This window comes from Ctenopharyngodon idella, chromosome 20, assembly GCF_019924925.1.
Source record: "Ctenopharyngodon idella isolate HZGC_01 chromosome 20, HZGC01, whole genome shotgun sequence".
In the NCBI taxonomy this organism is placed as follows: domain Eukaryota; kingdom Metazoa; phylum Chordata; class Actinopteri; order Cypriniformes; family Xenocyprididae; genus Ctenopharyngodon; species Ctenopharyngodon idella.
Window position 1 is genome coordinate 29,660,068 of NC_067239.1, and position 14,723 is coordinate 29,674,790.

General features: G+C 36.9%; 1 protein-coding gene across 1 annotated transcript in view; it reads right to left on the minus strand.

Moving 5' to 3' along the window:
• The window catches only part of ipo13b (importin 13b), a 48,193-nt gene extending 34,134 nt beyond the window's left edge, over positions 1-14,059 (minus strand). Inside the window, 4 exon segments of the mRNA XM_051874690.1 lie at positions 3,936-4,351; positions 4,353-4,547; positions 7,024-7,149; positions 13,655-14,059. Of these exon segments, the coding sequence (XP_051730650.1) occupies positions 3,936-4,351; positions 4,353-4,547; positions 7,024-7,149; positions 13,655-13,702 (785 nt within the window). The 5' untranslated portion in view covers positions 13,703-14,059.
• Between the last annotated feature and the right edge of the window lie 664 nt (positions 14,060-14,723).

Genomic DNA, 14,723 nt, shown 5'->3' on the forward strand with positions numbered 1-14,723 from the left:
CAACTCTCACTGGTGCGTCCAGGTTGCACTCAAAATCGTAATTCCATTTATGGTCTAAAACGCAACATTTAACATGTTTTGCTGCAGAATAAATATTCTAAATATTAGTAAATATTCTGTCATTCTGTCATTTTTCATGAATGTGATATGAAGATTGTATGAAGTAGCACTATAAAAGTGAATAACAGGCACAACAATGGCAATTCAACCATAAATGTATATGGGTACAATATGCGTCACATGACTAAACGTCAATCATTGTTTTCAAATGTATCCGCTTGGGAAAACGTCTTCAATAAGCTCAGTTTTAACTGGACAAAAAACTCAGTGTGGATGAAAGGCCAAAAGGTCAATTCAACGCTGGATTTGTACAAAAGATTAACATGAAGGCACATGCTAGTTGATGAGTTGAATCAACTCCACAGCAACTACATAAATTTATCCACTAACCATTCAGAAACGTCCAGTTTCATTCTAAAAGTTGTAACTTCTTCCTGAGTCTCTCCATCAGTGTCCGACTCCGGTTTGAACAATGTAAGGCTGAACACCGTTACTGACAATCATTTTGGCTGCGTGAGATTCTCCAGCTTTGTTGTTGTTGAGCAACCGAAGCGTGAGATGTTAAAGCTCCGCCCTCTTCTGGAAAGCGGGCCGGGAGCAGCAGCTCATTTGCATTTAAAGGGACACACACAAAAACGGCGTGTTTTTGCTCACACCCAAATAGAGGCAAATTTGACAAGCTATAATAAATGATCTGTGGGGTATTTTGAGCTGAAACTTCACAGACATATTCTGGGGACACCAGAGACTTATATTACATCTTGTGAAAAGGGGCATTATAGGTACCCTTTAACAATTATAACCTTGGATGAGATTATACGGCATAACTACAACATTCAGGCTCAGAGATTCTCACACTGTGTGTGCTGTCATGTCTCTCAGACTGACCAATTTGAGTTTGATTTATCAGAGCACAGATTCATTCTCACCTCAAACGCTCTAGCCTTGTTTCAATCCTGCCATCTCACTGTGTTTCTACGGACACAGACGCTCCCTCTGCCTCTCTGCGCAATTACCCTCAAACACCAGGAGACAGATGAAATGAGTTGCTTGGCAACAGGATGCATTTGGTCCAATGGCATCCTCCCGAGAGGCTTGATTGTAATGTGTTTAAACAGTGAGAGGAGGCAATGAGGTGATGAAGGCAGAGGACAGCGAGAGAAGATGAGGCACCAGGCATGATGGAGAAAAGGACAAAGGTGAAATGAATAACGAAAATCAATGAAGAATCATCGATGTGACCTTTAAGAGCAGGTGACACACCTGCCATACTGAACACAAAGCAGCACACAATGAGATTTGGGTGGTTGGGAGTGGACTACAGACTTCACACGTTCAGCAGCAGATCAAAATATGACAGCTGAGAGTAAAAACTCGCACGCTAGCTGTCCATGTGTTTACTCATCAAATCAACTGTCTGTCTGTAACGGGTGTCAAAGACACGGCCTGAGGGAGGAGTCTAATCTGGCTTATTTAATGGAAAAAGGATTAAAAAACAATAAAATGACATGCAACTGTTATATTGAATGATGCACTAACAAAATGATACATTGATAATACTAATCAATTACTCAATGCTGTCAGAGTTTGACTGAAAAGAAATTAATTCATAGTTTAATTATGTACTATGTAATTAAAATGAGCTGAAGAGATTTTTAATATGCATAACTCCGTGTTAATCTTCGTTTTAAGATGGCTTACTCAGCCAAGTGCAGTTAGCATTTTTCTCTTGTCAATACTGTATTTCATTAATATTATTAATGTATTTGATTGATATTTTATAATCAACATAAAACAAAATGCAATGAATAAAAATCCAGTGCAAAAGATCTATGCTTCAAAACAGCCCTGCTGCACAAACTTCCCATGAAAAATCAAAATCTCCCTCTAAAGGTCACCTGTCCTAATCAGACCCCTCACGAACTGTGAAGTGAATTCAGCCGTACACCTGTAGAAACTATTAAACTACAGCATTAGACTCAAGTACTTAAGCGGTGGACAACTGTCTGTCTCCATCAGGGCAGAAGCACTTTAACCTCGTACCACCAGCTTTCCACAATCAAGGATGCTTTCACCTCTAAAGGTCCGTCCTCTGCATCCGCTGGCTCTTGCTTTCAATGAGGGGGGGAAGGGGTGGGCTCCTGCCGCGTCTGTACCAACCAGAGCGTAAGACATCGCTCCCTCGCTCTGTCTCCATGGAAACGCCAGCCATCCTTGAAATAAACCTGTCGCCGCCACCCCCCTTCTCTCTCTCCTCTGATGTGACTGTGTTTCAATTTGCCTTTGTTTCTGTCTCTCTTCTGCCAAATCTCTCTCTCCCTGTCTCTCTCTCTCTCTCCCCATCAGTCACTTTTATCTCACCTGTGTTTATTCTCCATTTTTCTCTCTCTTTCCATAACATTGCCATTCCCAAAGATGCATAAGTATCTACTTGATATTGTTCAATGCTTATTTTAATTTATGTATATAAATAAAATGTGGGTGTGTGTATATATATATATATATATATATATATATATATAAATAAATAGGTTGAAATAAAGCTGAAATAAAATTAAATATAAATATTCCTTAAACTATATGAAAATTAGAAATAATGACATATAAAATATAATATAGAATATAAAATGACAAAAATGGAAATAAAAATAAATGAAACCTAAATAGCAATTAAAAAAAACAAAAACTAATAAAAATGACAACAGCACACACAATAACAAAACAACTAATAAATAAAATAAAAATATAAAAATAAAAGCTAATTTAAAGTTTAAAGTAATTTAAACTAAAAGTATATAAATAGCAGTAAAATAACACCGGTAAAAGCTGGCTTTGCAAAGTAAATTGGTAAAAAGAAAAAGGCTGGTGCAATTATTAATAATGTATTTATGATGTAATTCACAACGTAAGAACAACGGTCTGACACCATTTACTTTTTAACGAAGGATTGAGAGTTACTCACATTGTACATTAGAAAATATATATTTAGGTGCATCTCACAAGAACATGTCCAGGTCATATTTCACCGTAAAAAAAAACAACAACAACAACAACAAAAAAAAACATATATTGCATAAAGATAATGAAACCTATTTCTAGGAGTTTATTTGTCTTATTTTCACGACAATTAAGGATTTTCCCCAAAATGTTTTAAACAACATTTCAAAAACAACATTTTGTTTGATATAAGTGGCTTAAAAGAAAATAAACTTCTCATTAGTCTAATTACTGTAAATCTGGACTGTTTACTTCCCCTTGGTGATGCTCATTAGATTTGCATTACTGTAATAAAAAAAAATTCTGTAATACAATTGTATTAATTATATTATTTTAAACTATATTTAAATAACTTAAGTTATAATTTTAAATATTTTAACAAATTAACTGGTAATAAATCAATTGAGTATTTACTGTCAGCATGAATTAAAGGTAACACACACACACAAAAAAATAATAATAATAACATTACCATGATATCAAATTAATTGTCATGACTTTTGATCTTAATGGTCCTTAAACGCAAATTTGTTTGCAGCGAAATTTTTCATTTTCTTCAAGCAAAATACTTTTTTTCTGGGTGAAATATGATGCCCAGAACATTTATTTGACAGGCTTCATATGATTCAGCCATGTTATAAAATGCAAAATTACACATTAATGGCCAGGAAAAAAAAGATGGCGGTTTAAATTTTCTCAATTCCCCAGCCATTGCTAGGTGTGTAAAACATTGAATTTTGGACATGCTGTGCATGTTTCTTATGTTTCTATAAAAATCAACCTCCATTTACCTCTATAAAAATCTCACTCCACCGCCACACTGCTTTCGTGCCCCAATGCATGAGTGTTATCAGAGTAGTGCAGTGATGAAGACTAACCTCTGTGAGTCGGGTTGTGAGATGGTGTTGACTATGGCCTCCACAGCCGTATCGAACAGCTCCGGATCTGCCAGAGCCGTGAAGCTGGCCTCGACCAATCCCTCGCTGTCGTTCAGAGGAACGTCCAGCAGAACCCAGCTCGACAGACACTTGAGCACACGGGCTTTCACCAGCGGCGGAGAGTCCGGCTGCCGTAACAGCTGCTGCAGGAGAGGGTATACGGCCGTCCACTCCCGGCCCAGAGCGCCTCTCACCTGACCCTTACGGTACTGCGGCAGCCGGCTGGTCTGGAACTCCTCCGGGAGAACTGTGAGGAGCTCCAACAGGGCCAAGCAGCGAGCGCGGCCGTCCACCTCACCTCCTTCTTCCTGGAACATGCGCACCATTTCCGACACGGCCCCCGGCCACGCCTCAGGGCATCATGTTGAGGGCGAGGGACGCCAGCGCCACGCACAGGCGGGTCAGGACAATCTTAGAGCCGGAGGCGAAGCGAGCGATCTGAGAAAACAGCTGTGTCTTGAGCGAGTCGTACTGCTCGGCGGGGATGTCGGCCCAGTAGCGGGAGATTTTGGTGTGAAGGGCGCTGGCGCCGAAGTATTGGATCTCTGGAACCTGGGGAGATGAAGGAAGACTTTAATTGTGTTTCTCTTTAATAGATTCCATAAAGAAGAAATCAGATTAAATGTACACAGAACATGAAGTCGTCTTGCATCATTAGTCGGCACAGAGTTTGTGATCAGCGCTTCTCAACTGGTGTGTCGCAAGCCAATTTTTTGGGCTTATTTTCATAATAATTTAAGGACATTTTCCATGAGGATTTTAACATTTCAAAAATAACCTTTTGTTCCATTGTATATGTTAGAGGTGTAATGGATCATAGTTGATCCGTATCAAAGTCCCTTTCAAGGAAAGTCTGTTCACCCAGCGGCCATATTTGCAATGCCTCTGGGGAGCTATTTTGGGAGTCCTATCTATTTGAATGGGGGAATCCCGAAATCTCAAAAACTGCTTGGCGAGCTCACAATAACATATTTCAAATCAGCAACAAAATCTGACATGAACTGTCCCATACATGTTGTTTCTTATGCTCAAATAGCGTTAAAAAAGCTTATTTTCAGACTTGACGAGCCAATGCGCATGTGCGGTCCTATGCGCGAGTCTCAGGTTTCTACGGGATCCGGAGCTTCTAACAGCACTTGCAATGACTTTATCAATCAGCGATTGGCACTTTTACTTAGAAGGCAGGACGTATTCCGCCATATTGCATGTTGCAGTTTCTCCCATTCATAACTAATAGGAGTGAACCGTCTTTCTATATATCAATAGTCTTTGTCTGTCGGAATGCATGTGTTTTGTGGATTAATTGTAAAGTTTAACCATCATAGAGAGAAAATGTATCATCTGCACGCGTTTCTAAGTCTTCAAGCAATTTTGAACCATTCAAGTGCAAGATGAGACAAAAGAGAACTCAATTGTTTGTCCACGAGAACACAGAATTGAGTCCTCTTTTGGACTCCTTGCACTTGAATGGACACACAAAATTATTCCTGTAATAATTCCCAGAAAGTATTCTTGTAAACACAGTCGGATATGTCTTAAGAGAATGTAAACAGTGAGAAAGAAATCGGATGTTTATCATCCACATTAGTTCTTAAAGTGACAGTCTTATGCTTAGGTCTTATGCCATTTATGTTAATCAAACAACAAAACACAGCCTTAACAAAGAATAATCTATATTTAATATATATAGTGAACACTACGCAGTGTTATTTTACACTTCAATACCTGAATATTACCTTACTTTATTTGTAACTTTGTTATATTGTATTTATCTATGCTTGTAATTAGTGTATTTGTTCTTATTTTATTACTGACTGCTCACTTGTCTTTAATAATGTTTGAACTATTAGTTTGGCTGGTAGTTTCTGGTGTGGTACCAAAGTAGTGTGAACACCAAAGTGTTCTTTAAATAATAAATAAAAAGATACATTTCTTACTTCCTTTTTCTTGCTGATCTGAAAAATGATCTGATCTGTGACTCAAAAACCACAATATGATCTGAACCGTGAGTTTTGTGACCAGTTGCATCCCTAGTATATGTGACTTGAATGTAATGAATTCTCATTACTGTAATTAGTCTCATACTGCAAAATTGTACCTTCTCCTTGATGATGCTCATTATATACACATTATTGTAATACAGTAAAACAATTACTTTAATGCAATAATTTAAATAACTATATTTTACATTATTTGTAACATAAATTCATTATAAAATATTAAATTTTATATACATTTTAATTTTTTCATTTTATATATTTATAACTTTTATATATATATATATATATATTTTTATTTAGAATTTAGAAGTGTACCTTTAAATTTAATGTTTGATTTTAAAGACATATTTGTTTACTTTTGTACAATGAACAGAACTATAATGGACCGCCACTTGAGTGCATCACATTTGACTCCTGAAGCCAAAACAGTTTAAAAAGACTGATTTAGATCATTTGACAGAATATGTACAGGAAAATGGGCAAATTAAAATGATTCAGCAAACATCACCTAACTAGGTTCTTTGGGTGAATATCATGAACCCTGTAAAGGACTGGGTCATATTTTACTCCAAAATCAAAAGAAAATGTGTTTTGCATGAAGCCTATTTTAGGATGATCAATACTGTTGCAATATGATGTTATTTCCATTACAATTAAACAATTAAAAGATTAGCATTTCAATGATCAATTCTCATTACAAAAACATCAATGATGTTTAAGTTGCAAAGCATGATGGAAAGTTGCAAAGTCACAATGCGGAAAAAAAAAAAAAAATCTACTTTTTTGTCAATTTTGGGATGACTCAGATGACATCTTTTTGTCAAATGAAACCAAATGAAATAGAAACCTGAGATTGAGGTGTGTAGGTTAGTTGATGCAACGGCAGCTGCTACAAAGCAACTGCCAGCAAAAGCAGTAGAAGCCATTGTGAAACAGCATTCCCAACCCATTTAACCTGGGTATAAAGGACAAGCACAGATGGAAAAGGAGGGAATGACAGTGCAGCAAACAGAACGGGATGTTCTTACCTTCTCCGGTCTCAGTAAAACCCAACAGAACTGCCATGCCTGAGGAGACACTTGAGCCTGCATCAGCCATTTCTGAGCCAGATTCTTATTCTCGATGTTAGGATCATAATAGAGCTGATGCAGGGCCTGAGAGAGACGCACAAAGAGAGAGAGAGAGACAGTTTTAGACAGTGATACATTGCACTCTGGCCATTATGGAGCACATGGATACAAAATAATAACGCTTTATTAACCCCAAGGTTCCTGCGGGGCAGTTTAGCAGACACGTATATGAAAGTGTGTGCTGTTAAAGTGATTCTCCGGGTCTCACAACTGCTGATGCATGTGCCTTCATTTCTGCAAGTAAAGCGTTTAATATGGTGGGAGGGCACAGCAAATGATGACATATTCATTCAGCAATAACGAGAAATAATTAAAGCTTCCAGTGTTTACCACAAAAATACATAGTTTCAAAAATAACTAGTCAGTACTACCGTTCAAAAGTTTGGGGTTGGTAAGATTTTTTAAAATGTTTCTTGAAGATTTTTCTGCTTCTTTATTTGATCACAAATACAGTAAAAACAGTAATATTGTGAAATATTTTTACAATTTAAAATAACCGTTTTCTATTTGAATATAATTTAAAATGTAATTTACTCCTGTGATGCAAAGCTACATTTTCAGCATCATTACTCCAGTATTCATCATCACATGATCCTTCAGAAATATTTTTGTGGAAATCATGATACATGTTTTCATGATTCTTTGATTGATAGGAAGTTCAAAAGAACAGCATTTATTTCATTATAAATGTTTCAATTTAATGAAACATTCATTTGATCAATTTAATGCATTCTTGCTGAAAAAAATCTTACTGACCCCGATGTATTATTAGCCAAAACGTCTATATCACAACACTATGTTTAGGTGTAAGTATTTTTATGATTTAGTCTGAATACTTCAATCATAAAAGATAAAAATCAAGGATGATCAGAGAGGAATTAGAGACGTGTGTGTCACTACATCAGAAACCCCCTGAGAAACAGCCATCTGTCAGAGTAAACCTGGTGACATGACAAAACCAACTGTGTGCGATCAGATTTGAGTGCTATTAGCCGGAGATGCTTTAAATCCTTAAAAAACGGTTAAAAATAAATATGGTACAAATGGATGTTCAAGTACATCTTTTGAAATGTTTCTATGGCAACCATCTATTCTGCACAAACTCATTCTTAAAGACCAGCACTGAATGACTTTGGTCCATTGACATGGTTAGCGCATTCGATCTTGCCTATGTGTGTGTGCGATGACTCACTCATTCTGTAGGATCCATTTTACCCAGACGTATTAATCACTCGCTCAAACTGACTCTATGAGCTGTGCTACAGGCATTGTCTGCATTTGTACTATCAGCATAAATTCTGCTCCACATTCTGGCTAAGAACCACCTACTTAGAAAAGAAGAGGATGACCAATCGAGTTTGAATGCTAAGCGACCACTTAGCGTTTGCAAATGTGATGTATAAGGAAGGACGGGTAAGTCAGAAATTGTATACTATGCTAAAACAAGCAGGTGTGACCAATAGGGATGTGCAAAGCTACACATTTTCAAAACAGACTAGCTGTGAGTTGCCTGAATGACTAGTCAACTAATTGTCTTAAAGGATTAGTTCACTTTAAAATGAAAATTAGCCCAAGCTTTACTCACCCTCAAGCCATCCTAGGTGTATATGACTTTATTCTTTCTGATGAACATAATCAAAGAAATATTAATAAATATCCTGATGCATCCGAGCTTTATAATGGCAGTAAAAGGGGGTTACTAGTATGAGCTGAAGAAAGTGCTTCCATCCACATTCATCCATCAAATATATGTACTCCACACAGCTCTGGGGGGTTAATAAAGGCCTTCTGAAGCGAAACGATGTGTTTGTATAAAATATATCCATATTTAAACAAGTTATGAAGTCAAATATTGAGCTTCCGCCAGACCGCCTTCCGTATTCTAGTGTAAACTGGCGTCGCGTCAGTTACACTTTTTCCGTAAGTTGAACAGGGAAGGCGTAGGACGTAGCGTAAGCTTTGTGAACTGCAAGTGTTTTACACTTTCTTCGTACGCTGAATACGGAAGGCGGTCTGGCGGAAGCTCGATATTTGACTTCGTAACTTGTTTAAATATGGATATTTGTTTTACACAAATGCATCGTTTCGCTTCAGAAGGCCTTTATTAACCCTCCGGAGCCGTGTGGAGCACATATTTATGATGGATGGATGTGGATGGAAGCACTTTCTTCAGCTCATACTAGTGACCCCCATTCACTGCCATTATAAAGCTCGGATGCGTCAGGATATTTATTAATATTTCTCCGATTGTGTTCATCAGAAAGAAGAGAGTCATATACACCTAGGATGGCTTGAGGGTGAGTAAAGCTCAGGGGTAATTTTCATTTGAAAGTGAACTAATCCTTTAAGGAAGCCTTTAATAATCAGGCTGGTTTAAGTTGACCAGACTGTGATTAGATGCCTTTCTTAAAGGGATAGTTCACCCTAAAATGAAAATTAAGCCATAAATTAGTCACCCTGGTGTTGTTCTAATGCCGTATGCCCTTCTTTCTTTTATGGACCACAAAAGGAGAATTAAAAAATATATATCCCGCACGCACTACTCCATATAAATGGCAGTGAATAGTGACCAGCATCAGTGACACTTATTTCTTTGTAAACACGACTTGTTTCCCAGTGGACTAATCAAAACCTGTTCATCCTGAATACCAAAAACTGCATAAATCCAGACATTTAAAGATTTTTGGGATTGTGTTCAACAGCCCATCTGGAGTAATCAGGAATGGTTGTTCTGACATCATCAGCCATGTGTTTTGTGATTCATTCCCATTGAGTCAGAAGTAAATAATCAAATAAACAACAACAACAACAACAAAATCACCTGATGTTCCAGCAACAATGAGAGACAGCACTAAAGCAAATTGATACACATGCCCCAAACAGAAGAAATTATCACATTATGAGATACGCCTTTAGACCTTTCAGTACTAATAGATCAGATAAATGTGTGTGTGTGTTTAAGAATTACAGTGTGACGTGGCTGTCGACTGGTTTGAACAGTCAATGGTTGGAAAAACATATCAGGTTGCCCCGACAACCGAATCCCTGCACACAAGCCGAGATATAATTAGCAAAGCTAACGGTCGAGCCAATCAAGACATAATAGTGGAACATGACAACACACACTCCAGATGCCCTGGGTGAATAATCAAACACACATTCACATGGAAACCATCTAAAGTCAAGCATCTGACTCCATCTCAGTCTGATCATCTCCAGCAAATATTAGGTTTCCTGTGATTAATTGAACAGCAATACTACAATTGTTGAGTCCTGATAACAAACAAATCACTTAATCCGAATTCTGTGCATAACTGACATGAATATTTCCCATTTTTTCAGATTTTTCTGCATAATGAGCCACGCTTCTCTGCAGATGGTTACGCCTGACCATCACACCGCCCAGAACAATACACAATAAACACATACAACGACCTCTGTGTGCGTCGTCTGCTGAGCACCAACAAGACTGAGAGAGAATAACCATGGAAGAAAGGCCGAGACAGTGTCGTCCTGATACAGGAGCTATTGCACATCTTGCAAAAAAAGGCAGAAATGTATTTTTAACCATCCATCTGACAGCGAGTTCCAACAATCAGCACATAAAAGCATCTGCCGTCCGCAGCTCATCAGAAAACAAGAGCCAAAACTGATGACCAGAAATTAAAACCAATGCTCAGTAGAGTTTGCGATTTGGGACTTTTCAGGACTGTTTAGTGTTTACATATTAGAGAAAATCTGAAGAAACTCAGGAATTACATCATTTGCCTGAAACGACAATCTCAATGCTAAACAGACGATGTAAGCCGGGTTCTCACTACGATTTTGGCCATGATTTGACCGTCTGAGACAAATTTTGTGAATCCCAAAAGATTCCTCACATCCTATAGGCCAAAATCTTTGATCGTTAGTTTGACATGTTCACCGGCAGCTGATTAATGACCACTGCGATCAAATTTTACCATTCTGCTGGTGTCTGAAGATTTGACACAAAGTCCTGTAGTCTGACTTCTCCTACGACAACTGTCAATCAAAAACCAATAGGAGTGCCGAACCTGATGACGTAATTACTACCACTTGCTCAACACACATCGTCTTCATTGCCATGATCAAAATTAACACCGGAGATTGTTTTTGTTTGCTAGCCACCATTTCTATCCAGCATGTAAGGCAGCTTAGTCATCGAACGTGTCATGGATTGATGATGTAAAACTCCAGACAAGTCTTCTTGCGTGCTTCTGTGTTTAACACATCTTCACTGCCGTACAGTATGACATGAATGACAACCAAGATCCTACAGCGTGACGTGGCTTACAGCAGGGATCCTGTTCGTACAGTTTGACAAGCAACAGTTATAAAGGACTATTATAAATCATAAAGTGTGCACCCGGCTTTAGCCAACTTGACAGCTCATAGAACACATTTTTTTAAAACATATGTGCAATAACTGTGTGTGTGTGTATTTTTTATATTATATATATATATATATATATATATATAGAGATATATATATATATATATATATATATATATATATATATATATATATATATACACACACACATACTGCCCGGCCAAAAAAAAAAAAAAAGTCGCTGTTATTGCATTATTGCAGTGATTATTATGTTTCTAGCATGTTATATGTTTGGCAACAGTTCTTCTAACCCTAACTGATGGAGTGTGTAGTTTTTCATTTCTTAAACATCCATGTAAGAAGTCGTATCATGGCCATACTCCTGGATGACAAAGCAAGATTCATCAGGCTCAAATTGTGTTCATTGAAAGTCTTTGGGATGTGCTGGAGGAGACTTTACAGAGTGCTCACCTCTTGCATTGTCAATACAAGATCTTGACCAAAAATTGACACACCTCTTGACGGAAATAAATGTTGTGATGTTATTTCCATCAAGAGGTGATTCAATATATATATATATTTTTTAGGGGGGGGCTGGGCAGTGTGTGTAAATATATATTATATATATATATATATATATATATACACACACACACACACACACACACACATACATACATACATACATACATGCATGCACACAGCATGAGGAGTGAATGATTTGATGATGATTTGATTTTAAAAAAGCATATATGCTACTTATTTTGATCATTTTGGTTTGGTTTGGTTTGATTCTGCGTACCTTGTGGTACTATTGTCTGTATTTATTACAGATATTTATTGTCTTTTAGTCCTTGTGAAATGTGCAATCCAAATAAAACATCTAAAATGTAAATATAAATGTGGTAAATGTGTATTCATTGCCATGCAATGTGGTAACAATGTCACTAAAGCTGACCTTGAAATATTAAATGGAAGTATTAAGCATAAGTGCGTTAACAAAAATTTTAATGTTACATTTCTGCTTTTAAACCCTCCCAAATATCTAGCCCCAAAGACTTCCACTGTAATTGCAGTACTGTACACAAACTGAAGGATGAGTCAAAATTATGTTCAGCAGCAATCGAGTGCATTCCTTTAAAAAGACACAATGTTTGCTGTTAATGGGATCAAAAGCTATAACAATTATGAGTGTATGTATCACATGAGTGGAACAAAGCGTTTGTTTTGGGGATGACAGTGGCTGTCCAGGATAAAGATGAGAAACCCTCCACCAGGCAGAGATGAGACGGACGAGACACCACCCTCTCTCCTCATCCTTACAGATGGATCGATATGGCTCTCTTTTCTCTAATCTAATCTAATGATGAACACGAGTTTCACGTTTGTAACCTGATCATCTGAGATCAGCTGCATTACAATCACATACAGAAACAATTAAGCTCAGAAATAGACAAAGGTGTACAATTGATATATGCAGCAACTAAAGTTGTCAAAATAGAAAGCAAATTAGGACAGAACAACTAATCATCACATTTTTTACACTGATGCTGACAGCAACTGTCATGGGCGAATCTCACGACACCTGTCAAGAAGATGTCCCGGTCATATTTCACCACAAAATTAAAAGAAAGGAATGAGAAATTATATTATGCTCTTTAAGAAGATTAAGTATTTTTAAAACCTTTATTATTTTGAGCAATGGGGCATAGTTTTCATGACAATTAAGCACATTTAAACCCCATATTCTGTGTAATAAATCTAATTTTGATTACTATTATAGGAAAGAATTAGGATATATTATTATTATTATTATTATTATTATTTGATTATGGAAGTACTGCCTTTGATTTATGCTGGTTTAAAAAGAAATACAGTTGCATTACAGTAGTGAGAAACTAATATTAAAAATTTTAAAGTATATTCAAAATTACAAACAAATAAATATAACAAAAATCTTAATGGTCCTAAAATAGAGTTCATTAAATGCAAAATAAAAAGAGTTGTTTTTATTCTGGACATGTTCTTTATGAGAATCACCCACTTGTACAACAACAATATTCAAAATATCAAATATTATATATATACAGTTTTCATTAAGAGTAAATGAACATTAAATAACTTAGTAAAAAATATTAGCGACTGACAGAATGATAATAAATGTATATATTTTACCTTCTCCACGTTTTCCACAGTGAAGTCTGCGGCTGTGTCCGGTTCCATCGCTGTGTTTACTATAACACACACCTCCTCTCGCTCACTTGAACACAATCTATAACCTTATGTCTTATAAGAATCCTGCTGATTAATGTAATTACAATAATAACGCTGATTAATTTCACTGAGGTGAATTTGATTCGGCCCGGCGCGCAATCAGGCCGGTGCGCGCGAGCTCATGTCTCTCATTCTCATAATTCACTCATGATAAATCTCACTCATATCTCAGATGACCGATAAAATATGACCATATGTCACATCAATGTTCCCGCGGGTCTCTGTACGGTCCGGTCCCGGTGATCCAGTGTGCGTATGTCCTCCCTCTACCGTTCTTGTCGGTATGACTGAACAGATGAATCGATGATTCGACACGCGCTGCGCGTGCCCAACACTCTGCCTTCATTAAAAAAAAAACTATTCCCAGCTTAAATATGTTTCATAATTTTTTCTATTGTTTTTAATTTTTTTAATGTGTATGTAAAAGCATGCTGCTTTCATATAACAATGGATCATTTGAGTTTCCCATGACGTTCCTTTTTAATCAGGCTAAATTTTAATGGCCCTGTAAACGGTCCTTCGCCCTCCATTATGGGCAATGTAGTTTTTAAAGACTGACGTTCAAGTGCGGTATCACAGCGACTCTGTGTGGTACTTAAGAAGTTTTCCATGGATTTCGGTGTCTGTTAGTGTGCAATAGATGGAGCTCTCGCTCCATTATGTATATTTACACCATACACTTATTTTATGATATAGCCTATTCTCTTTAAAACTGTATACCATTTCCCATTTTGGTTTTTGATTTCGTCCTGTAAGACGAAACAATTGTGTATATTTACATTTATTGTTTTACATTTACATTTATTTGATTATTTATTGTGTATTGTAAGAAAGCACAGCACTGGTGATAATTCATCTATCGGTGCCCAAAACCCCTCTAAAAATCGTTCAAACTGTTTTATTATTATTATTATTATTATTATTAATAAAATATAAAATTTGAAGAACACAACCTTAAGGAAATTTGCAG